The sequence below is a fragment of the Schistocerca serialis genome, chromosome 3 (assembly GCF_023864345.2).
Source record: "Schistocerca serialis cubense isolate TAMUIC-IGC-003099 chromosome 3, iqSchSeri2.2, whole genome shotgun sequence".
Lineage (NCBI taxonomy): Eukaryota > Metazoa > Arthropoda > Insecta > Orthoptera > Acrididae > Schistocerca > Schistocerca serialis.
In genome coordinates, this window is record NC_064640.1 from 143,145,187 (window position 1) to 143,170,691 (window position 25,505).

Here is a 25,505-nt window from a genome sequence, read left to right on the forward strand (position 1 = left end):
TACAGGCTGCCCTCATCTATCGTCCCTTAATGTCCCCGGATCGAATGCCCCCTGCGAATTAACGACGAGGGGTCGGTGTGTCGGCCCCCCTGGATGTGTCTTTTAGGCGATTTCTCACATTCCACTAGGTGAATACAGGGCTGGTTCCCACGTTCCGTCTCAGACACAGGCTACGTAATCATTTAGAGCACTTTCGCACTGAACTTATACGAAGACAGACTGGGTACATTGCTTCTGTCCCGGGGCGGTGACTGATGACCTTAGCTGCCTGGTCTCCTGTTTAAACTTACCCAGCATCAGCATCTTTGATGTAATCAATTTAAATATTTTATAATGACGTACATCCGCTACCAATAACATTTATTAGCTTATTAGAAGTTGATTTAAAGCTCTCAGTACATGTCATGGTTCATTATATTTGTAAAATTTCAACAAACACCTGCAGTATTTACAAATTTCGTTATTGCAATGGTTTTTTGACATGATGCCATTTTAGCTGTGTATGATTAAAGTGTTGCGATTGGTGGGTCTTGGATCATTAAACGGTAGCATGAGAAGTACATAAATATACTCTGCTTGGTATCTGATGCAGCAAAATAAAAGCCAGCGTTGTAACAAATAGTGAAATGAGTATTCGCCATTATACCTTGCACAAGCAGCGCCAGACGCTGCACTAAATTTTCTCACATCTTTAGTTTGCTTTTACTTCTGAAAACCTGACACTTCCTTAAAAATTAACAAGCACTGCAAAACTATAGACTGGCTTTTATCATGTATACCTCACCAGTCATTCGAGTTACACATACTGAAATAATCTATGACACTAATTCGCTATCGTAAAAAAACTCAGATTGTTCCTGTCAATACGGTATACAGGGTGAAAAGTATTTAAATCGACAAACTCTGGGAGGTTGTAGGGGACATCAAAACAAATATTTTTCCCTAATGTCATTTTTTCCTATGAGGATTATTTAAACCGGTGGAGGCCGTATTACGCTCGTCAGTTGTTAGAGGCCGTATTACGATCTTCAGTTGTAGGCAACTGATGTCCACCAGTGTGATAGTGCATTGTCTCTGTTTACTAGTGGAGCGATACACCTGGAGTGAGTACACTGATATGGTTGGTGCGTACTACGTAGCGCACCACAACGGACGAGCTGCACAGCCGGTTTATAAACAACAATATCCTAATCGCCGTATCCCGCATCGTACGACCGTTGCTGCTGTGTACCAACGTCTGCGTGAGACCGGGTCGTTTAACGTATTACCTGGACAGGGACGCCGTCGCACGGTAAGAACGCTGCAATTTGAGGAAGCTGTCTTGCAGCATGTGGAGCGGGATCCTTCAATCAGTGCAGTTCTTCGTTAATGTGTGGGTCGGTGTTGTCGGGGACTGTTTAATTGGGCCGTATCTGCTACCTAGGCCATTAAATGGCAGGCACTATTACAATTTTCTCGCCAGAGCATTGCCAGAATTGCTGGAAGACGTCCCGCTCCCAACAAGACAACGCATGTGGTTCCAACATAACGGGGCGCCGGCACATTTCGGTCGTCGTGTGCGTCGATTCCTGGACCGACGGTTCCCAGAAACGTGGATTGGCAGAGGTGGTCCTGTACCATGGCCTGCTCGATCCCCAGATATGTCCCCTCTGGACTTTTTTTGTTCGGGGTAGATGTGCAATCCTGTGTACGCAACTCCTGTTGCATCAGAAGAGGATCTGGTTGCCCGGATAGTAGCAGCAGCAGGAACAATTCAGGATTGGGGTTTTTGCCAGTGTCAGACAGAACATGATACGACGGTGTAACCTTTGTTTACGTGTCAATGGAGGCATTTTTGAAAATCTAATGTAATTGATATTGAGTTGCGTTAATGTGTTGTCTCTTGGTCACAAAAAAATGGAAAAGTGTTTGTTGGTTTAATTAATTTGCGACCAGAGAAATCTTCCTCTACGGTTTAAATACTCCTCATAGGAAAGAATGACATTAGGGAAAAATATTTGTTTTGATGTCCCCTACAACCTCCCAGAGTTTGTCTGTTTAAATACTTTTCGCCCTGTATAACTGTGTCTACTCTGGATCATGTGAGTGAATGGAACGCCGAAATTACTTGATGATGAAATACACAAAGTGAGCAAAAGAACCCGAATAGATACTTGAAATCGTAGTTGATGTTTGCACATGATACAGACGTCTGGTGGTAGATTAGCAAGGTCTTTTCCTTTATGTTAGCGACCAGACGCTGCATGTACCCAATATTGCAAGCACTCTCAATTTCAGCAGCATCGTTCCGGACCTCTAACTGATTTAAGTCAGATCGATTTAAAAGGAATTAATATACTAATTCTGTGATATTATATAGGGTGTATCAAAATGAATCATCCGGTTTAAAAAGCTCATAACTATTATGTTACTTGAGACATGTGCGTGAACAACGTACTATTGGAAAGAGCAAACTCTCGAAGTTTTCCATGCTTCCCGCTAGGTAGCAGCAGTGTGCGCTCTCTTCAGTTCCAGTAAAAATGGTGTCGAGACAACAGAAAGCGTTTTGTGTGCTACGTTTTGCGCAGTGCGGGTCAGTAATAACTGTTCAGCGTGACTTTCGTACTAGGTTTAGTGTGGATCCTCCTACAGCATAGAGGATTTGACGATGGCATGAACAATTCCGAGAAACCGGTTGTTTGTGTAAAGGCAAATCGCCGGGACGTCCCCGAGTGTCTGACACAGTCGTCGAACGCATCCGCCATAGTTTTGCAAGGAGCCCGCAGAAATCCGTTCGCCGTGCAACCCGACAGCTCAACATGCCCCCGTTGTCCGTCTGGCGTGTGTTGCGTCGATGTTTACATATGAAACCTTACAAAATTCAGCTACTGCAAGCGCTTTGTGAAGGTGACAAACAGCACCTTGTTGAGTTCTGTAATTTCGTCTTGGCAAGCAGAAGGATGACAGTTTTCTTCCACGCTTAGTGTTTAGTGACGAGACAACATTCCATTGAAATGGAAGGGTGAACTGTCATAACGTGAGAATATGGGGTACGGAACAACGACATGAAGTTGTACAACATGAGAGGGACTCTCCATAATTTAATGTGTTTTGTGCAGTTTCACAGGAATAGGTGTATGGTCCATTTTTCTTTGCCGAGAACACTATTACAGAAAGCACATATCTCGCTATGCTTTACAACTTTCTTTTCCCACAGTTGGAGACTGATTCGAACGATTTCATTTACAAACAGGATGGGGCACCGCGGCCGGCCGAAGTGGCCGTGCGGTTAAAGGCGCTGCAGTCTGGCACCGCAAGACCGCTACGGTCGCAGGTTCGAATCCTGCCTCGGGCATGGATGTTTGTGATGTCCTTAGGTTAGTTAGGTTTAACTAGTTCTAAGTTCTAGGGGACTAATGACCTCAGCAGTTGAGTCCCATAGTGCTCAGAGCCATTTGAACCATTTTTTGGGGCACCGCCACATTGACATCTGGAAGTTAAAATGGCTCTGAGCACTATGGGACTTAACATCTGAGGTCGTCAGTCCCCTAGAGCTTAGAACTACTTAAACCTAACTAACCTAAGGACATGACACACATCCATGCCCGAGGCAGGATTCGAACCTGCGACCGTAGCGGTCGCTCGGTTCCAGACTGAAGCGCCTAGAACCGCTCGGCCACACCGGCCGGCGACATCCGGAAGTGCGGGAATTTTTAAATCAAAGGATTACTGCACGATGGATCGGTCGCACTGAATCAGATGATTCAGCCTTACATTACTGGCCTCCAAGGTCACTGGACCTGCCTGTATGTGATTATTTCTTGGGGGGGGGGGGGGGGTCTTTATAAAAAAGTTTATGTGCCTCCGTTACCAGCAACAGTGAATGAACTGAGATATCGCATAACAGCAGCCGTGGAAGGTGTAACTCAAGACATGCTTGCCGCATGCAATTTGAATATTGCATTAACATATGACGTGTATCTCAAGGGGGACGGACACATTGAACACCTATGCATAGGTATGAGAAAAAAAACTTTTTGAGTTTCCCGTTCATCGAAAAACGAAATTCATTGTATACGTTTATTGGTTTCAGAAATACATATGTGCCAAATCGGATGATTGTTTTTGATACATCGTGTATTTTGCACTGTTAATCTGACACAAGAAATACACTTTCAGTCACACTGCTGCACGATACAGACATGGTAAAGGTTTAATACGGCTGCTAAAAGATAAACGTTGACAGCCATTAAGGTCATTTCTAAATTACTCATTTGTTACCGAGTGAGGTGGCGCTGTGGTTAGCACATTGGACTCGCATTCGGGAGGACGGCGGTTCAAACCCGCGTCCGACCATCTTGATTTAGGTTTTCCGTGATTTCACTAAATCGCTTCAGGCAAATGCGGGGATGGTTCTTTGAAAGAGCACGACCGAATTCCTTCCCCATCCTACCGTAATCCGATGGGACCGATGACCTCGCTGTTTGGTCCCCTCCTCCAAACCAACCAACCAACCAACATAATGTATCCTAATTAACGTAATTTAAAATATGTAGAATGACTAGTTAAATGCCGGCCGTTGTGGCCGAGCGGTTCTAGGCACTTCAGTCCGGCACCGCACTGTTGCTACGGTTGCAGGTTCGAATGCTGCCTTGGGCATGGATGTGTGTGATGTCCTTAGGTTAGTTAGGATTAAGTAGTTCTACAGGGTGTTTCAAAAATGACTGGTATATTTGAAACGGCAATAAAAACTAAGCGAGCAGCGATAAAAATACAGCGTTTGTTGCAATATGCTTGGGACAACAGTACATTTTCAGGCAGACAAACTTTCGAAACTACAGTAGTTACAATTTTCAACAACAGATGGCGCTGCAAGTGATGTGAAAGATATAGAAGACAACGCAGTCTGTGGGTGCGCCATTCTGTACGTCGTCTTTCTGCTGTAAGTGTGTGCTGTTCACAACGTGCAAGTGTGCTGTAGACAACATGGTTTATTCCTTAGAACAGAGGATTTTTCTGGTGTTGGAATTCCACCGCCTAGAACACAGTGTTGTTGCAACAAGACGAAGTTTTCAACGGAGGTTTAATGTAACCAAAGGACCGAAAAGCGATAATATAAGGGATCTGTTTGAAAAATTTCAACGGACTGGGAACGTGACGGATGAACGTGCTGGAAAGGTAGGGCGACCGTGTACGGCAACCACAGAGGGCAACGCGCAGCTAGTGCAGCAGGTGATCCAACAGCGGCCTCGGGTTTCCGTTCGCCGTGTTGCAGCTGCGGTCCAAATGACGCCAACGTCCACGTATCGTCTCATGCGCCAGAGTTTACACATCTACCCAAACAAAATTCAAATGCGGCAACCCCTCAGCGCCGCTACCATTGCTGCACGAGAGACATTCGCTAACGATATAGTGCACAGGATTGATGACGGCGATATGCATGTGGGCAGCATTTGGTTTACTGACGAAGCTTATTTTTACCTGGACGGCTTCGTCAATAAACAGAACTGGCGCATATGGGGAACCGAAAAGCCCCATGTTGCAGTCCCATCGTCCCTGCATCCTCAAAAAGTACTGGTCTGAACCGCCATTTCTTCCAAAGGAATCATTGGCCCATTTTTCAGATCCGAAACGATTACTGCATCACGCTATCTGGACATTCTTAGTGAATTTGTGGCGGTACAAACTGCCTTAGACGACACTGCGAACACCTCGTGGTTTATGCAAGATGGTGCCCGGCCGCATCGCACGGCCGACGTCTTTAATTTCCTGAATGAATATTTCGATGATCGTGTGATTGCTTTGGGCTATCCGAAACATACAGGAGGCGGCGTGGATTGGCCTCCCTATTCGCCAGACATGAACCGCTGTGACTTCTTTCTGTGGGGACACTTGAAAGACCAGGTGTACCGCCAGAATCCAGAAACAATTGAACAGCTGAAGCAGTACATCTCATCTGCATGTGAAGCCATTCCGCCAGACACGTTGTCAAAGGTTTCGGGTAATTTCATTCAGAGACTACGCCATATTATTGCTACGCATGGTGGATATGTGGAAAATATCGTACTATAGAGTTTCCCAGACCGCAGCGCCATCTGTTGTTGACAATTGTAACCACTGTAATTTCGAAAGTTTGTCTGCCTGAAAATGTACTGTTGTCCCAAGCATATTGCAACAAACGGTGTATTTCTATCGCTGCTCGTTTAGTTTTTATTGCCGTTTCAAATATACCGGTCATTTTTGAAGCGCCCTGTAAGTTCTAGGGGACTGATGACCTCAGATGTTAAGTCCCATAGTGCTCAGAGCCATTTGAACCATTTGAACTAGTTAAATGTGAAGAGAGAGCCCTATGATCGTTCCCCTCTTTGGTCAAAGAAGCATTACCGAGAAGTAAATTATTTGCAGGACGCGTGTGATTCGGATCAAGAGTTGGGGCCGCCGGTCGGCGCACCGCCGGGCCGCTCGACGGCGCAGAGGCTGGACAACGCAGACAAGGACTCTATCGGGTACGCGGGCTCCAACTCGATCGACTCGGGGTACAAGAGCTCGTGTCCCACGCCGGAGCCCGGCGATGCGGGCCTGCTGCTGTACGCCGGCGACAGCAAGCGCTCCTCCATCGCCGCGTCGGCGCAGAAGCCGCGCATTGCCATGGGCACCAAGGTCATCAACAGGTCAGACACTAAACACGCTCTTCTTGTGTTAAAATGCTGCCAGTCTCGTCCTCAATGTCGTAGAGTCGCCCGAGGTCTCCACCCGCGACCGGGATCCCTGGGCTATTCTACGTCTACAACTACATCTGTGTCCAGAATGAGATTTTCACTCTGCAGCGGAGTGTGCGCTGATATGAAACTTCCTGGCAGATTAAGACTGTGTGCCCGACCGAGACTCGAACTCGGGACCTTTGCCTTTCGCGGGCAAGTGCTCTACCAACTGAGCTACCGAAGCACGACCCACGCCCGGTACCCACAGCTTTACTTCTGCCAGTATCTCGTCTCCTACCTTCCAAACTTTACAGAAGCTCTCCTTTCTTTCAGGAGTGCTAGTTCTGCAAGGTTCGCAGGAGAGCTTCTGTAAAGTTTGGAAGGTAGGAGACGAGATACTGGCAGAAGTAAAGCTGTGGGTACCGGGCGTGAGTCGTGCTTCGGTAGCTCAGTTGGTAGAGCACTTGCCCGCGAAAGGCAAAGGTCCCGAGTTCGAGTCTCGGTCGGGCACACAGTTTTAATCTGCCAGGAAGTTTCAACTACATCTGTGTTCTGCAAACCACTGTCAAATGGGTCGTCACGTTGTACTATAACTTATTCACTTTACTACCTGATTTTAGCTCAATTCATGAACTCTTCCAGAAAGACTGAGCACTAAAAAGAGGCCTATTGAATATTATATGCGTGTTTTGATGTGGCGTTTCGGTTTTGTTTTGTGGGAAATGCTGAGTTGGTCGCCGTCTGCTGGGAGCAGCTTAGGTTTCCATTACCTGGACAGAGAGGTTTACCCATCTTAGTCGAAGGCTGTTTTCGTCTGTGAGGTTGGTGATGGAGGGCTACCCCTCTGGTAGCTTTCGCTGCACCAGGAGCTAGGCAATCTCGAAAGAGAAAGCGGCACTCTTCGGTGAACGCTTGGTGAGTACGGATCGTAGCTCTTAAGGGGGGTTTCAGGTGATAGGAAGCAGGTTGTGTTAGGACTTCGTTATGTTTAACTGTTGAAATACTTAAGAACTTTAGCGTGTGAAGCGAGTTATTTTTATGAATGTGCCATAATTATATTGCTTTAAACAGGCGATTTTTGGGTGTTTGAGTTAAAAGTGTGTAAGTTACTTTGTTCATTTTGAACAACGATGAAGTAGAATTTCAAACGGTAAATCTGATTAGGAAAAGCTGCCGGCCGCGGTGGCCGAGCGGTTCTAGGCGGTTCAGTCCGGAACCGCGCTGCTGCTATGGTCGCAGGTTCGAATCCTGCCTCGGGCGTGGATGTGTGTGATGTCCTTAGGTTAGTTAGGTTTAAGTAGTTCTAAGTTCTAGGGGACTGATGACCTCAGAAGTTAAGTCTCATAGTGCTCAGAGCCATTTGAACCATAGGAAAAGCTGGTTAGGATCACTTCAATAGTACGTGAGTGTAATACTGTGTCGAAGCGAGTACGATTTTTAATGATTTTTAATCTTATATTTTGTGGAAGTTGCTTTTGTCTTTGTGTGTCGATTTTGTGCCACGCGTTTGGTAATCAATGACCCTTCTGGTCCACCACTGCACCGCAATAGGCTTCATTTTAACAGTTTGCTTGTTTAATGAGCTATAATTTCTGCAAGCATATCTGTTCTTTCGTGCGCTTTCTACAAAGCACCACAACAGTTTGATTCGGAATGCACCACGTGCTCTAGTTCGGCCGTTTACAAGCAGCAGCCGCAGTTAGTATGCTGAATAATTATCGCACAACCTCTTGCATTGGTTAAACCTCTGTCCAGAATAGAGCATGCGTCGAATCGTAATGCGAATCTCACTGAGATATTTTTATGGTATGAATGCAACGCAGATGATAGTATCATTGTCTCCCACCCCCTTTTTCTGTGTTTCTTCTTGCTGTAGTTAAATTGTGCTCTGTTACTTTCTCACCTAATTCTTACTTAAATTTTTCCAGTCAGGCACCAGTTATGTGTAGTTAGGATGTGCAACCAAATACTTAGATACAATAAATAATCTACGTGAAAGATAAATTCTGTGGTGTTGATCTTACCCACTTACTCAGACTTCAAAAAGGGTACAAATGGCTCTGAGCACTATGCGACTTAACTTCTGAGGTCATCAGTCGCCTAGAACTTAGAACTAATTAAACCTAACTAACCTAAGGACATCACACACATCCATGCCCGAGGCAGGATTCGAACCTGCGACCGTAGCGGTCACGCGGTTCCAGACTGAAGCGCCTTTAACCGCACGGCCACAACGGCCGGCTACTCCGACTTCCAATCCTGAATTAATCAAGTTGCTTCATGCACGAAGTGGAGTGCTATTTATCTGGTTACTTAAAGAGATTTGCATACTTGTAATTAAATTATTAAAATAATTAAACTAATAATTTTCCAGCTACGTTTTTTTATAAAGGGTTAGGAAGGGCTTGGGGTGGTGGTGACCCTGAAATTCCGAATTTTTATCATTTTTTTTTTGTGAGAGAAGCAGCTAGAAATGCGAGATAACTTACATGGCTCGATGAGGACCGTCGTAAAGATAGTAATACGTTACACATGGCGTCTACAACTACATCTGTGTTCTGCAAACCACTGTCAAATGGGCCGTCACGTTGTACCACTCATTGGGGCTTCTTCACGTTCCATTCGAGTATTTAGTGCGCGAACAATCAGGGTCGTATTTACGCGGGCTATCTAGACTGCAGCACAAAAATTTAAAACAAGGAAATGTTTGTGTTTCAGTATTGTAGGGCAGACACTCTTACAATCGTGAAAGAACTAGACGTAATTATTTTGTTTACGTTTATTCGGACGTATTTTTCAGTTGACAGTTAATGCGAATGAAGTCTGCATTCATCTTTCAAACCTAGCGTTCCCTCGTGTCAAATTCCCAGTGGCACCCAGTGAAACGCGTGGCACTTCATTTGACAAAATCGTTTGGAGTTTTAAATTAAAAAATTATAACGTGCCTACTGCTGCAGTTTTGTGGTTTTTTGAACTTTTGTGGTAAATGTTAGTTTTTAAATTTTTATTTGCCCAACCGATTTTTATATCTGTTCATATAACTTGACTGCAATGAACTGTTAATGATACGAGCACTTATGACCTACAAACTTAACCTTCATCTATTGTTCTTTGGGGCTCGCAGTCCATAATATGTCTTTTAATGACATGATAATTACGAGTACCAGCCAGCCACATTGCTCTGGAATTTTTTCTTTCATATAAATCATTCACGATGAGTCAATTTCGACTCATCGCCATCATCATGGAATTCCAGATAAAACATAATTATAAATAATAAAAAGCAACTGAATTACCACACATCACTTATTTATAATGGTAACTATGTAAACATGCAATATTGCTGATCCACTGTTATCCAAGCCGTCAGAAAAATAGCATACATGGAAATCAACTAAAAAAAATAAAAAACAAACGGGACATGACAGCAGCGGTATTACAAAGGTAAAAACACATAACGATGTATTATACCTTTTCTAATCGTGGTTACAGACCATTATATTAACACCATTGCTTACGTACGTAATTACAGAGCGTTAGTGACTGATGATGGCAATATGCCGAAATGAATTCATCGTAAGTGATTTATAAAATATATAATAAAAACAATTACAGAACAGTAAAGGTGGCTGATATTCGTAATGTAAACGCCGTCGGGTAGACCGTCCGCCTGGTGCAAGTCTTTCGAGTTGACGCCACTTCGGCGACTTGCGTGTCAATGAGGATGAAATGATGATAATAAGGACAACATAACACCCACTCTCCGGGCGGAGAAAATCTCCGACCCAGCCGGGATTCGAACCCGTGCCGCTAGGTATGACATTCCGTCGCGCTGACCACTCCGCTACCATGGGCGGTCATATATTCGTAATAATCATGTCATTAATCTTGATCACTGAAATTCACGAATCTTTAGCATGAAACAGTGTTTCATGATGTATCTACTACTCTGAAGTAGTGTTCTGCTATACACGCGTATACTCTGTTCCGTGTTAAGTTTAAGATGATGGCGATCTCCGCTTGAGCACGTCTATCTGTTCCTGGAATTGATTTGCAGCTAAATGATTAAGTGAAATAATAGACCTATACTTATTCCTTTTGAGTTATACCGTATGTTTTACTGCACCAACTGTTATAATACAACATTACCATTGATTGAAGCACATTATTGCACTCTATTCACCGCCTTGTTAAAGCAAAACTTCTTCGATAATTTTCTTGTTCGATAATCACGCCGATTTTATGCCTTCAGTATTCTGTTAGAAACTGTTAATTACTTCAACATTTCTACAACATTCCCAACTCTATTACCATCATTCGACCTCACGTCTACCACTGTCGCCATTCTAAGCCGTTCTTGTATTGTGACGTTACTGATGCTGCTCCGGCATCCTCTCCAGCGGTTTTTAGCGTCCCTGCGTCGCGCACTATAGTTTCCACCGATTGCACCACACGGTTTCACGTAATTTGCCGATGAGCACAAAGTTCTTCATGACAGTTTCCTTTTATTATCGGCGACTCTTTTTTTCATTAAAATGCTACGTGAAATAGGGCTCATTTCAGAACTGCTTTAAATACTCATTTACCCACAAAAAAGTTTTAATTGTCTATGAATTATAAAATGTGAGGTGACATCAGAGGTTTCCGAGGATGTGTCCACCTTACAAGGTATTTGTGAACGAGATATTGCGGAACATGTACAACATGCCTTAACGTCCATTGTGTCTGACAAGACAGCTTTCTGACACATTACGTCTTAGATATTCTACACGGCCGCCACGAGTATTTTACTGGAGAATTCAAAAATCAAATAAACATACACGTTCTTCAATTGTAAATCCATTCTTACATAAATATGCCTTTGTTAAAATAGTTTTACCTCTACCAACACGAAATACCTCCAAAAATTTATCAACATCCCAATAACAGCCCTGTGATGGCTGTACCCAACATTGTAGCGAAATACACAGAAGAGCTGTGGCAGCTGTACCCATCACCGCAGGCGAATATCAACATTATGTTGCGACCCGTGAGGCTGGGATCACGCTGTGTGTAAGAGGCCAGGCACAAAGTGAGGGAGAGTGGTCCAGTTTACGCCCGGAGGCGTTGGTGACATAGCCGTATCTGTGATAACATTTACTTTCCGGAATGAATTTACACAGTGTCTCAGTACATCAGACAGTGGCCACGCATAAGCACGAGCCATGAAGAAGTGATGACACACCCCAGCGAGTCGTCACATCAGCGCCACAGTTCAGTAGGCTGCGGCTGTGTGTTGTGTCAACGGCGTCATGCCAACAGTTAGGCATCGTCCGTCCAGATGTTTTGCAGTATAGTACGGCTCACATTTCAGTGCTCTCGTAGACAGCCCATCGCATGTTCAGGTCAGGACATCTACCTGTGTAGTCCAGAACGTCAGCTGTCGTCAAGACTAGGCGCTGTTCATGCGCCAAGACTGCAGTCGATGTTTACGACTCTTCCAGGGGGCTGTGCAAACGTGCCACGCCTGGGCGGTGTGGAACGACAGCTTGCAGACCATCCACAATTGACCCCCAGTGGAGGAGGACTGGCCACACACCACTCCTCATCCACAATTACCCAGTAGGCAACAACGGCAGACCACGGGTGTGGTTTGAATCTGGTTGGCTGCGTATCGGTGTTGAAGTCAGCAAGTGGGTAGCAGGTAGGCAATCACCGATCAGTCCGTCGTGATTTCACGGCAACTCGACAGACCGTCACTCTGTCTGGTTCTAGCGACACAGAGGGAAAGGCGGCACTACTAGATATGACTTTGAGCTCCAAAAGCCTCGTTATTTATAGAGTCGAAGCTGAGCTTATGACGAGGTGGCTTTGGGTGCATGATCGACTTTTGGCCTCATTTATTGATGTCGACGGCGCTCCTTGCCTCACTGTCTCAATTCAGTAATTATTGTGGGCCGCCAAATTCGAGGCTTTCTGCAACCTTTGACTATTGCAGTGTTGCCCGGTTTACCAAGTGTCACTTCATACTAACCTGTTATGCAGCGCTGTGGCGTTTGCTCTTCAGCTTCCCCCACGTGGCAACGCTCGGCTGGTCGTCTGCCTTCCGCTTCATCTGCAGTACGCGTTATTGACCTTACAATTGGTACACCGGCCCCGAGCTAGCCTCCTCGGCTCTGAGCTTGTCGCGTAGAACTTCATACAAGGTGTACAACTTTGCTTCCGCCGTTTGCCGATAGGTGGCGACAATGGCAAGTATCGGTCGAAAGAAACAGATCGCAGACGTCAGGCAGTTAGCCTGGACCTCGGTCAACATAACCTCATTCAAACATTAGTCGATTTGTGTCTGCATCATAAAGTTGTTCTTGATTGAAAATGTCAGTTTACGAGCCTAATTCTCGTCATTTGCGGGAGGTGTAACTGTTTTGTTTCAGTATGAAGAAAACAGCTGCTGAGTCTCATCGAATGCTCTCAAGTACGTATGGTAAGGACGCTATTAGCTAAAGAACGTGTCGTGAGTGGTTTCAACGCTTCAAGAACGGTGATTTTAACGTCGTAGACCGGCATAGTGGTGGAAGAGATAATGTTTTCGAAGATTCAGAATTGGAGACATTGCTGAGTGAAGACTCGCGTCAAACTCAAGAAGAATTGGCACGTTTAGTGGGAGTGACACAGTAAGCCATTTCTAAACTTCTCAAGGCCATGGGCATGATTCGTAAAGAAGGAACTTGGGTCCCGTGTCAGCTGTAACAAAGGGACGTTGAACGGCGTTCGTGTGTTTGTGAACGGTTGCTTCAGAGGCAAAAACGGAAGGGATTTCTGCATTCCATTGTAACCGGGGAAGAAAAATGGGTTCATTACGATAACCCTAAACGCAAAAAATCATGGGGATATCCCGTCCTTGCTTCCACGTCGACGGCCAGACCGAATATTCAAGGCTCCAAGATCACGCTCTGCGTTTGGTGGGACCAGCTCGGCGTCGTGTACTATGAGGCGTTAAAATCAAGTGAAACAATCACAGGTGCTAGTTATCTAACGCAATTAAGGCGTTTGAGCAGAGCATTAAGACAAACGGCCGCAATATAGCGAGAGGCACGATAAAGTGATTTTGCAGCACGTCAACGCTCGATCCCACGTTGCAAAATAGATCAAAACGTACCTGGAAACGTTAAAAGGGGAGTTCTACCCCATCCGCCGTATTCTCCAGACATTGCTCCCTTCGACTATCACCTGTTTAGATCAATGGCGCATAGCCTCGCTGACCAAGACTTCCGATCTCATGAAGAAGTCATAAATTGTGTCGATTCGTGGATCGCTTCAAAAGATGAACAATGTTTTCGACGCGGGATTCGTACACTGCCCGAAATATGGGAGAAAGTAGTGGCCAGCGATGGAAAATACACTGAATGACACATGTGTAACCAATTTGTTCCATTAAAGCCTCAAATGTTGGGGAAAAAACGGCGGAAGCAAAGTTGTACACCTTGTAAAATTTGAGCATGTACAACGAAATTATTCAGGGGCGTAAAAAATGTAACAGCAAAGTAAAGCCAACACTGTAATAATACTATTTAATATTTTCTGCGTAATCTATTATTACGGACTTCTATAAAACGAATGATTTGGTTGGATTTGGGGAGGGACCAAACAGCGAGGTTATCGGTCCCACTGGATTAGGGAAGGATGGGGTAGGAAGTCGGCTAACCACTGCGCCACCTCACATGGTAACAAATGTTCAAATTGTTTTCATTTTAGGGCTCCGTACCTCAATCGGTAGAAATGGAATCCTTGTAGAATCACTTTGTTATCCATCCCTCTGTCTGTCTATCAGCCCGTGCGACTGTTAAGACCCCTGTTTCTCAGGAACAGGTAGCGGTATCAAATAGAAATTAATGTCAGACCTTGGCGGTGTGCAAAATTTAAGTTTCTAAGTCAGTGTAGTTAAAAGATATGGTCATTTATGTCGCATATTTTGCTATTTGCAAGCTCATTCATCAATACCTATAGTGTACTTCCCGTTGACCTATAATCACAAAATTTGACAAGAAGAAAGGTTTCAGACCATAAGTACAAGAAAAAAGTCCGAAAATTGTTAATCTGTAATTATATCACTTCAAAAATATATCTTGTTTTTGGTCGTTTGTTGATCGTCTATCTATCCATCTGTGAAGACCAGTTTTTCTCAAGAACGGATGGAGGTATCAACTTGAAATTTATGTGAAACACTAAGATCTGCGGTCCCTTGGCGGTGTAAATAAAGCAAGCTTGTAAGTCAATAGATACGGTCATATTTGCCACATATTTTCATAGTCGCAAACTCATCCAGCAAAACCTATAGATGAGCCATCTAAGAGTATACGAGTATATATGCCTGGTATGGTGGTCTAATGGTTTAGCGTGTGCGTGGAAATTGAGACGTCGTGGGATCGTATCTCGGTCAGACCACGAATTTTTCAACGTTTGGCACTATAACTGGAAGCTATTCTTTAGAACTACGAAGAGAATAAGATGGACGGAAGAACTAAGACACAAAAATAAACTCCAGTAAGGTAAGGGAAGAGGCCAGGATTAGAAAAGTAGCTAGACAAGGATGACCCTATCTCTGTATTTATTTAATGTCTTCAAGGAGAAAGGTAATCTGATCATGAAGGATAAGACAAATGGAATAAAAGCTAATGATGAAAAGAGATACTGAATCAGATTCGCTGATTACATCGAAATAGTTGAAAACTCCGAAAAAGAAATCAATATGACGCTGCAGGTGCTATCAGACACTCATAAAATATGGAAATTAAAAGTGAACAAACGGAATACGAAATTAACAGCAGAACTGCAAAAAAAAAAAAATGAAAAAAATAAAACCAATGTAAAACTGATGACATCAAAATTGGTCAGGTGAAAAAACTTTGTTGACTAGGTAGTATAATCACAAAGGAAACAGATGCATAGTGGAAGCGAAGAGGACTGCTTTGGAAAAACAGGCAATTACACTGAAACGCCAAAGAAACTGGTATAGCAATGCGTATTCAAATACAGAAATGGTTCAAATGGCTCTGAGCACTATGGGACTTAACATCGGAGGTCATCAGTCCCCTAGAACTTACAATTACTTAAACCCAACTAACCTAAGGACATCACACACATTCACGCCCGAGGCAGGATTCGAACCTGCGACCGTAGCGGTCGTGCGGTTCCAGACTGAAGCGCCCAGAACCGCTCGGCCACACCGACCGGCCTCAAATACAGGGATATGTAAACAGGCAGGATAAGGAGCTGCGGTTGGCTACGCCTATATGAGACAACAAGTGTCTACCGCAGTTGTTAGAACGGTTACTGCTGCTATATGGCGCCGGCCGGAGTGGCCGAGCGGTTACAGGAGCTACAATCTGGAACCGCACGACCACTACGGTCGCAGGTTCGAATCCTGCCTCGGTCATGGATGTGTTTGATGTCCTTAGGTTAGTTAGGTTTAAGTAGTTCTAAGTTCTAGGGGACTTATGACCACAGCAGTTGAGTCCCATAGTGCTCAGAGCCATTTTTTGCTATATGGCAGGTTATCAAGAGTTAAGTGAGTTTGAACGTAGAGTTATACTCGGCACACGAGCAATGGGACACAGCATCTCCTAGGTAGCGATGAAGCAGAGATTTTACCACACGACCATTTCACCAATGTACCGTCAAATCAGGAATCCGGTAAAACATCAAGTCTCCAACATCGCTGCGGCCGGAAAAAGATCCTGTAAGAACGGGGCCAACGGAAAATGAAGAGAATAGTTCAATGCGACAGAAGTGCTGACCTTCCGCAGATTGCTGCAGACTTCAATACTGGGCCATCAACAAGTGCCAGCCAGCCACTGTGGCCGAGCGGTTCTAGGCGCTTCAGTCCGGAACCGCGCTGCTGCTACGATCGCAGGTTCGAATCCTACCTCGGGCATGGATGTGTGTGATGTCCTTAGGTTAGTTAGGCTTAAGTAGTTCTAAGTCTAGGGGTTTGATGACCTCAGATGTTAAGTCCCATAGTGCTTAGAGCAATTTGAATTTGAAAAAGTGTCAGCGTGCGAACCATTCAACCAAACATCATCGATATGGGCTTTCGGAGCCGAAGGCCCACTCATGTACCCTTGATTACTGCACGACACAAAGCTTTACGCCTCGCCTGGACCCGACAACACCGCCATTGGACTGTTGATGACTGGAAACATGTTTCCTGGTAGGAGTAGTCTCGTTTCAAATTGTATCAAATGGATGGACGTGTGCGGGTGTGGAGACAACCTCATGAACCTTTGGACCTTGCATGTCAGCAGGGGAATGTTCAAGCTGGTGGAAGCTCTGTAATGGTTGGAGTTATATGGGGCCCTTGATATTTCTAGATACAACTCTGACAGGTGACACGTACATAACATCTTGTCTGATCACCTGCATCCATCCATGTCCATAGTGCACTTTGACGGACTTGGGCAATTTCAGCAGGACAATGCGACACTTTACACGTCCAGAATTGCTGCAGAGTGGCTCCAGGAACACTCTTCTGAGTTTTTACACTTCCGCTGGCCACCAAACTCCTCAGACATGAACATTATTCAGGATATCTGTGATGCCTTGCAACATACTGTTCAGAAGAGATCTCCACCCCCTAGTACTCTTATGGATTTATGAATACCCCTGCCGAGCGGTCTAAGGCGCTGCAATCATGGACTGTGCGGCTGGTCCCGTCCGAGTTTCGAGTCCTCCTTCGGGCATGGGTGTGTGTGTTTGTCCTTAGGATAATTTAGGTTAAGTAGTGTGTAAGCTTAGGGACTAAAGAGATGGGGCCCCTCCACGCCCGCACCAACGTGGTGACCAAACCAAAAGTTCTACTGTCACCTCCGTAAACATGTTAGTTGTCTAGTATGTGGATCACAGGATGCTGGGCTGTGATGTTGTCCGTGCGTCTGGGTAAGGCTACGCATTAACACGGTCCATCAGGTTATAGATAGTGGACGAAACGCGAGTGAGGGTAGCGATTTGAAGAGCAGAGGAAAAAAAGTGCCATGGCTCGCGCCGTGGGAAAAAAAACCTCTGCGACAGTGGGATGGGTAGTAAGAGCAGTAGTGGCTTACTAGCTGTGATAGTTCATGCAAGGTTGGATTTGTTAGTATAGGTATCATGCATTATTACCATGACAAGCGATGGCGATGTGTCCCAGTTGTTGCTGCTGCTGCATTCCTGGAACAATCAAGATCGTTATACAGTAGTGGGAGATCGGCCATAGATCATCTCACTGTGTGGGGGATGTGTGGAGCTTGTTTGCATGCAGTGTACGGTACGGCTTCCCTGTGTGGTGCCAGTTATTCGGCAGTGTACTCCAATCCAGCTGGATATCCAGTAATGGGTCTGATTAACAGGGGCTCGCCTGTGCCGTTATGTTTGCGTATGCTTGGCCATAGATCTTATGTCCTTACAAGTATGTCTTTTGGTCTTTTATGTTTCCATCTATGGTTGTGGTCGTAGTTCCCCAGATTCAGAATAAACGGGTTCTGCGAATGTCTGGAGTTTCTGTATAGTCTTGTGGTGAGTTTGTGGATTACCTCCGTGAGAGTCTCAAGTCGGTATTCCCGGTGAAGGTCCGCGATGCGTGTGTATCGTGGAGCATTGCTTATGATTTTGAGTACTTTGTTTTGTATGAGCTGCAGACGGCGCAGACGTGTAGGCGCTGCGTATCCCCAGACAGGAGCTGCGTACGTCATCAGGGGTTGGATAAGTGTCATGTACATGGACCTCGACACCCTTCTGTTCAGTGTGCTACGCCTGTTGAGCATAGGATAGAGCTGTTTGAGCCTCGCGCTAGCTCGGTTGGTCATGTGTTGTATGTGGTTCCCCCAGAGTAATTTCCGGTCCAGCCAGACACCGAGGTATTTGACTTTCTCACGGAAACGTATTGGGCGTGCATGTAGAGTTATTGGTCTGCAGTAGCGGTGTTTGCGCAGTTGCTTCGGTCTTCTAGTGAACAGAACGGCTTCGCACTTGTCGACGTTTACTCTAACACGCCATTTCTCCAACCAAGGCTCGGCCACTCTGAGTGCAGTCTGTAGGCGTGACGTAATGTTTGATGGTTTCCAATCTTGCGCAAGGATGGCTGTGTCATCCGCGTAGATTGCCATCATTGTGTTGTGTGTGGTTGGGAGATCGTTTATGTAGAGGTTAAACAGCAGGGGCCCTAGGATGCTTCCCTGGGGTACTCCCGCGTGTATACCGTGTTGTGTTGATTGTTTTCCCTGCACGTCAGTGTTGAAACTCCTGTCTGTGAGGTATGAGTGTATTAGACGCAGCAGCCCGTCAGGGAATCCCGCGTCGCTGAGTTTGCGGATGAGGCCGTTGTGCCATAGACGGTCGAAAGCCTTTTCGATGTCCAGGAACACTGCCCCTGTAGCTTTGTTTATGTTGAAGCCATGTGTTATATGTTCAACGACCCGTAAGAGGAGTTGTGTTGTGGAGTGGTGATTCCTGAAGCTGAATTGCTCCGGTCTCAGGATGTCATTTGTTATGCAGTGCCTAGTGATGCGTTTGAGAATCACCTTCTCAACAATCTTACTGAGCGAACTCAGAAGGCTGATGGGTCGGTAATTTTGTGAGAGGCTGTGGTCTTTCCCCGGCTTCCTGAACATCAGGACCTTGGCCGTCTTCCAAAAGGCGGGGAAGTGTTGGTGTTTTAGTATGGCATTCGTTATGTGTGTTAGGTACTCAGTTGCTTTATCCGTGAACTCCTGGAGGACACGGTTTTGAATGCCATCATGACCAGGGGCTTTCCTAGCAGCGGAATGCATTATAGCCCAGGAGACTTCGGCTGTGCTAGCATGTCGAATGTCGTCGCGCGATGGTTGGGCTAGAATGCGTGTAACCTCTTGGTCAGTAGCAAGTGTGAACACTGGATCTGATGGTACCAGGTTCGGTGTGAATGACGCTGCGAGTGTTCGAGCCATTAGTTCTGCTTTCTCTTCCGCTGAGTATGCAGGTCCGTCAGGCCCTTGAAGCGTTGGGGTGTATATTTTCTCCCTGGTGAAATGTCGGGCTAGCTGCCACACGCCAGGTCGTGCGGTGTCCAGCCCTTCGAGTTTTTGATTCCACTGTTGTGTTCTATGTGTTTGTATTTTATCGTGTATGATGCCCTGTAGTCTGTTAATGTGCCGTTTGAAGTACGGACGCCTGGTGCGCTGCTATTGTCTCCTGAGGCGATTTCTCATTGAGATTAGGCCCAGGATTTCCTGGAACAGGGCCGCATTGCGTTGTTGTGAGGTGCGATCAGGTATGGTGCCTGCCATTGCGTCCCGGACGGCGTTAGTGAGGGTTTCCACTGCCTCGTCAATTTGTCCTGTTTCGTTAATTTCGTGTATAGGTGGGATGTGGCTATCAAGCGTTTGCTTGAACAATGTCCAATTCGCACGCCCGTAGTCCAACATCTTGCGTTGTTCTGTGTGCTGCAGTGTTTCCTCCATGTATAGTATTACAGGTTGGTGGTTTGAGGGCAGATCGTTTTCAACGGCAACGTTGAGTGTCTCTCTAATGCCCTTGATGAGGGCCATGTCTATCACGTCTGGCCTGTGTCCCCTCTGATAGGGAATGTGCGTCGGTTCAGCCGGCGCTAGTGTAATGTAGTTTCTACCTAGCGAATGTTCGTACAGTTTTTTGCCGTTGGGATTTCGTATGCCCGGGTTCCCGGGTTCGATTCCCGGCGGGGTCAGGGATTTTCTCTGCCTCGTGATGGCTGGGTGTTGTGTGATGTCCTTAGGTTAGTTAGGTTTAAGTAGTTCTAAGTTCTAGGGGACTTATGACCACAGCAGTTGAGTCCCATAGTGCTCAGAGCCATTTGAACCATTTTTTGATTTCGTATGCGTGAATTCCATTCTGGGTGTTTTGCGTTCAGATCTCCAGCGACTATTACTCGCGGTGAAATGCTGAGTATTGTGCTGATATCGCGTGTTGAGATGCCTACAGGGCTGTTGTATACCGATATCAGCGTGGTGTAGGCTCCGTTGAACTTGACTCTGACGGCCGTAGCCTCGATTTTTTCCAGTTCGGGGAGCTCTATGTTTGTGTGCTCAATGTCTTTGTGTATGACGATTGCAGTTCCACCTGCCACGGCGTCGCCCGGTCGGTCGGTACGATAGACACAATAGCCAGGAAAGTTTAATTGCTTGTGCGGTTTAAGTTTAGTCTCGTTCAGTAGCGCGACAAGGATTCCCTTGCGCTCCATGAACGCGGCAAATTCTGCCCTTTTGTTGTGGATCGAGTCTGCATTCCAGAACAGGATCCGTGATAGTGTATGTGGGTCTGCGTTATGGGCCGGGTGTGGTGTATTATTCATGTAAGAGTGTGAAAGAGTGTTTGATGACCTTAGCAGTTAAGTCCCATAATATTTCACACACATTTGAACATTTGATAGCCCTGCAGGATTCGTGGTGTCAGGAATTCAGACATTAGTCGAGTCCATGCCACGTCGTGTTACGACACTTCTGCGTGGTCGTGGGGACCCTACACGATATTAGGCAGGTGTACCAGTTTCTTTGGCTCTTCAGTGTATGACCAAGAAAAGCAAATTAACCTGCAAACATGTAAATATAAATTTCGGTCTTGCAGCCGGTCGTCGTTCAATACCTCGCACGATATTTCAACTGCACACCTGCCAGTCATCTTCAGGTGTGCAGTTGAAATATCGTGCGAGGTATTGAACAACGGCCGGCTGCAATCCCGAAATTTCTTTGAACAGTCAATTCGCCGGGAAATTTTAAAAATTCACACGTAAATGTAGATTTCAGAAAATCATTTGTATGGAGTAAACTGCTGCACGAAAATGAAAGTTGGACTCTTGGTAAACTGTGAAAGAATCGACTTGAAGCTGCTGAAATGTGTATATGAGGGGAAAGAAAGTGCTGGATGGAAGGAAAAAGCAACATGCAAGTCTTGCGGGAATTAAACGTAGAGTGTGGATTATTAAAGGAAATGGAAAAGACAGAAGTGTATTTATTGGCCATTTCATCAGACACAACATTCTCATCATTATCATTTTTGAACAGAAAATGCTCAGAAACGAAGAAATAGTGCGGCCTAGAAAAAAGTATTTGTAAGGCATTGAGAAGAGGACAGGATGTGACACTTACGTGGAACTGAAACAAACAACCACTGACAGAGCAGAGTGGTGGCATCGACAAGACATTAGCCTGTGAAATATGTATGTACGGAAAAACCAACCCATCACATCGACGCTGGACGAAGCCACCTGCCGTCGAATGTGAACTTGGTCCGGTGTTCCCAGCAGCGAAGAGGATAATTCCACAGCGTGGCTGCAAGTGGTATCTAGTGTTTGTAGAAAACGCGACTTTCCGATTGCATATTTTGGCAAATAATTCTTCTCCTTTCCATAATGAGATTTTCATTCTGCAGCGGAGTGTGCGCTGATATGAAACTTCCTGGCAGATTAAAGCTGTGTGCCGGACCGAGACTGCCAGGAAGTTTCATATCAGCGCACACTCCGCTGCAGAATGAAAATATCATTCTGGAAACATTCCCCAGGCTGTGGCTAAATCATGTCTCCGGAATATCCTTTCTTCCATGACTGCTAGTCCTGCAAGGTTCGCAGAAGAGCCTCTGTGAAGTTTGGAAGGTAGGAGTCGAGGTACTGGCAGAATTGAAGCTGTGAGGGCAGGTCGTGAGACGTGCTTGGATAGCTCAGGTGGTCGTCGGCACGGTAGCTCAGGAGTGGTAGAGCGCTTGCTCGCGAAAGGCAAAGGTCCCGAGTTCGAGTCTCGGTCTGGCACACAGTTTTAATCTGCCTAGAAGTTTCAATTCTTCTCCTACTTATTTCCGGCTTTCAGACGTCCTAGTCGCTGTGAACAGTATTCGGCTACCAGTCTGTGTATGGCGTAGTCACCGTTCGCGAGTTTTTTGTGTTTCACGTATTTGTTATACTGGTTGTTAGAAGCAGCTGTGTCCTCCGAAGTGGGCATCAAGAGACAAATACAGAAACAAGTCATCAGCCAGTGCTCAGAAATATGTTCAAGTAGGCACCATTACATTTAGTGTATTATGTATGCTGCAAGTCTGACACTTTCCTCTTGCGAAGTCAAGGTCATGAACGAACAACTCATTCAGTTTGCTCCAAGGGATTGAATAGTGTAGACATGACACCAGAAAGCCCCTCGAGTAAGTTACCTTGTTCGGCGCAGTGTAACATGTAGCCTCTAGCAATGTCTTGAATTACATATTAAAATGAGTGACTCAGTGTAATTAGACGAAGACCCAATGTCGAAGGAGACCCTGAGGATGGCGAGCTGCCACAAGCACAACTGCCACATTCTTCGACCGATACTGTCTCAGTGAGTTCTGTGAATGTACTGTCTCTTACCACATTAATGACAAATATGTCAAATCAAACTTCAGCTACAATTCAACCAGTTCCCACTGAAGAATTGGAAATTTCAGTCACCTGTTCTTTAGTAGTTACTAAATCATTAAAATGATGTAATGCAGCGATGGATAAATTTAAAAACATCGCTTAAGTTTTGGAAACTGCTCGCCAGAAGCACAAGAAAAGATCCAAGAGAAGGTAAGACCAGAACCCAGAGGAGCGAAGGACCGCCACACTCCTGCCGATCTGGACACTACTCCGGTACATGGTGAACACACCATCTTTAATCACGAGAGAAGTGCGACGCAGTGATCATTACGACCAGGCTCGTTTGAGGCTATAGCAAAGTCAACCAAAATCTTGGACGTTTACGTGGACCGCTTTTTGGACTTAAGTTACTTACTTTCGTCCGAAAAAGGACCAACTATTCCGTCACATCCAGTTTCAATAAGTTTCCAGAAACCATAAAAAGTTTCACTGCAAATGAAGTTCATTGACGAATTTCTAACTAGATCCGGTGATGTATTGTTTATTATTATTATTATTATTATTACTAGCTGAGTTCCTGGCATTGCCTAGGTATGTATTTATTCTAGTCTTCTATTGGCTAGTCTCCTCCTGCCCCTCTCCCTGTCCATCTGCTCCCCCTCCCCTCTGCCCATCTGCTCCTACCCCCTCTGCCCATCTGCTCCTCCCCCCTCTGTCCAATCGCTCCTCCCCCCTTTGTCGCCGGCCGCGGTGGTCGTGCGGTTCTAGGCGCTCCAGTCCGGAGCCGCGCTGCTGCTACGGTCGCAGGTTCGAATCCTGCCTCGGGCATGGATGTGTGTGATGTCCTTAGGTTAGTTAGGTTTAATTAGTTCTAAGTTCTAGGGGACTGATGACCACAGCAGTTGAGTCCCATAGTGCTCAGAGCCATTTTGAACCCCCTTTGTCAATCTCCCCCTCCCTCCTCTAATTCCAACTCCTCTTCCCCCACCCCCCTCTCCCTGTCCATTTATTTCCCCCTTCCCATTCAATGTCCATTTTCTCCTCTGCCCTATCTGCTTCCATCTCCTTTTTCCCCGTCTCTGTTTGTCCATCTCCTCCTCCTCCTCTCCTGTCACTCCACGTCACCACTACCAACCCCTTCAGGAGGTCGATGGTTCTTACCCTCATAGTATTTCATTTCAGATCATAACCAGTATATGTACCAAATTTGATTGAAATCGTTCCACAGGTTTAGGATGAGCTTTTTACCCATGCTTCTGCCCAGGTACGTACATGTCAAATATACACTATGTGATCAAAAGTATCTGGACACCTGGCTGACAATGACTTAAGAGTTTGTGGCGCCCTCCATCGGTAAAGCTGGAATTCAATATGGTGTTGACCCACCCTTAGCCTTAATGACAGCTTCCACTCTCGCAGGCATGCGTTCGGTCAGGTGCTGGTTTCTTGGGGAATGGGAGCCCATTCTTCACGGAGTGCTGCACTGAGGAGAGGTATCGATGTCAGTTGGCGAGGTGTGGCACGAAGTCGGCGTTCCAAAACATTTCAAAGGTGTTCTATAGGATTCAGGTTAGGGCTCTGTGCAGGTCAGTCCATTACAGGGATATTATTAGCGTGTAACCACTCCGCCAGACGCCGTGCATTATGAACAGATCCTCGATCGTGTTGAAAGATGTAATCGCCATCCCCAAATTGCTCTTCAACAGTGGGAAGCAAGAAGGTGCTTAAAACATCAATGTAGGCCTGTGCTGTGATAGTGCCAGGCAAAAAAAACAAGGAGTGCAAGCTCCCTCCATGGAAAACACGACCACACAATAACACTGCAGCCTCCGAATTTTACTGTTGGCACTACACACGCTAGCAGATGACGTTCACCGGGCACTCGCCATACCCACACCCTGCTATCGGATTGCCACATTGTGTACCGTCATTCCTCACTCCACACAACGTTTTTCCACTGCTCAATCGTCCAATGGTTCCGCTCCTTACACCAAGCGAGGCGTCGTTTGGCATTTATTGGGGTGATGTGTGGCTTATGAGCAGCCGCTCGATCATGAAATCCAAGTTTTCTCACCTCCCGCCTAATTGTCATAGTACTTGCAGTGGATCCTGATGCAGTTTGGAATACCTATGTGATGGTCTAGATAGATGTCTGCCTATTACACATTATGACCCTCTTCAACTGTCGGCTCTCTGTCAGTCAACAGACAAGGTCGGCCAGTACGCTTTTGTGCTGTACGTGTCCTTTCACGTTTCCACTTCACTATCACATCGGAAACAGTGGACCTAGAGATGCTGAGGAGTGTGGAAATCTCGCGTACAGACGTATGACACAAGTGACACACAATCACCTGACCATGTTCGACGTCCGTGAGTTCTGCGGAGCGCCCCATTCTGCTGTCTCACGATGTCTAATGACTACTGAGGTCGCTGATATGGAGTATCTGGCAGTAGGTTGCAAGACAATACCCCTTGAT

General features: G+C 45.8%; 1 protein-coding gene across 1 annotated transcript in view; it reads left to right on the top strand.

Annotated features, from left to right (window-relative positions):
• The window catches only part of LOC126470723 (uncharacterized), a 128,804-nt gene that overhangs the window by 54,750 nt on the left and 48,549 nt on the right, over positions 1 to 25,505 (top strand). Inside the window, exon 2 of the mRNA XM_050098726.1 lies at positions 6,385 to 6,650. Coding sequence (XP_049954683.1) covers positions 6,385 to 6,650 — 266 coding nt within the window. The remainder of the gene's footprint in view (positions 1 to 6,384; positions 6,651 to 25,505) is intronic.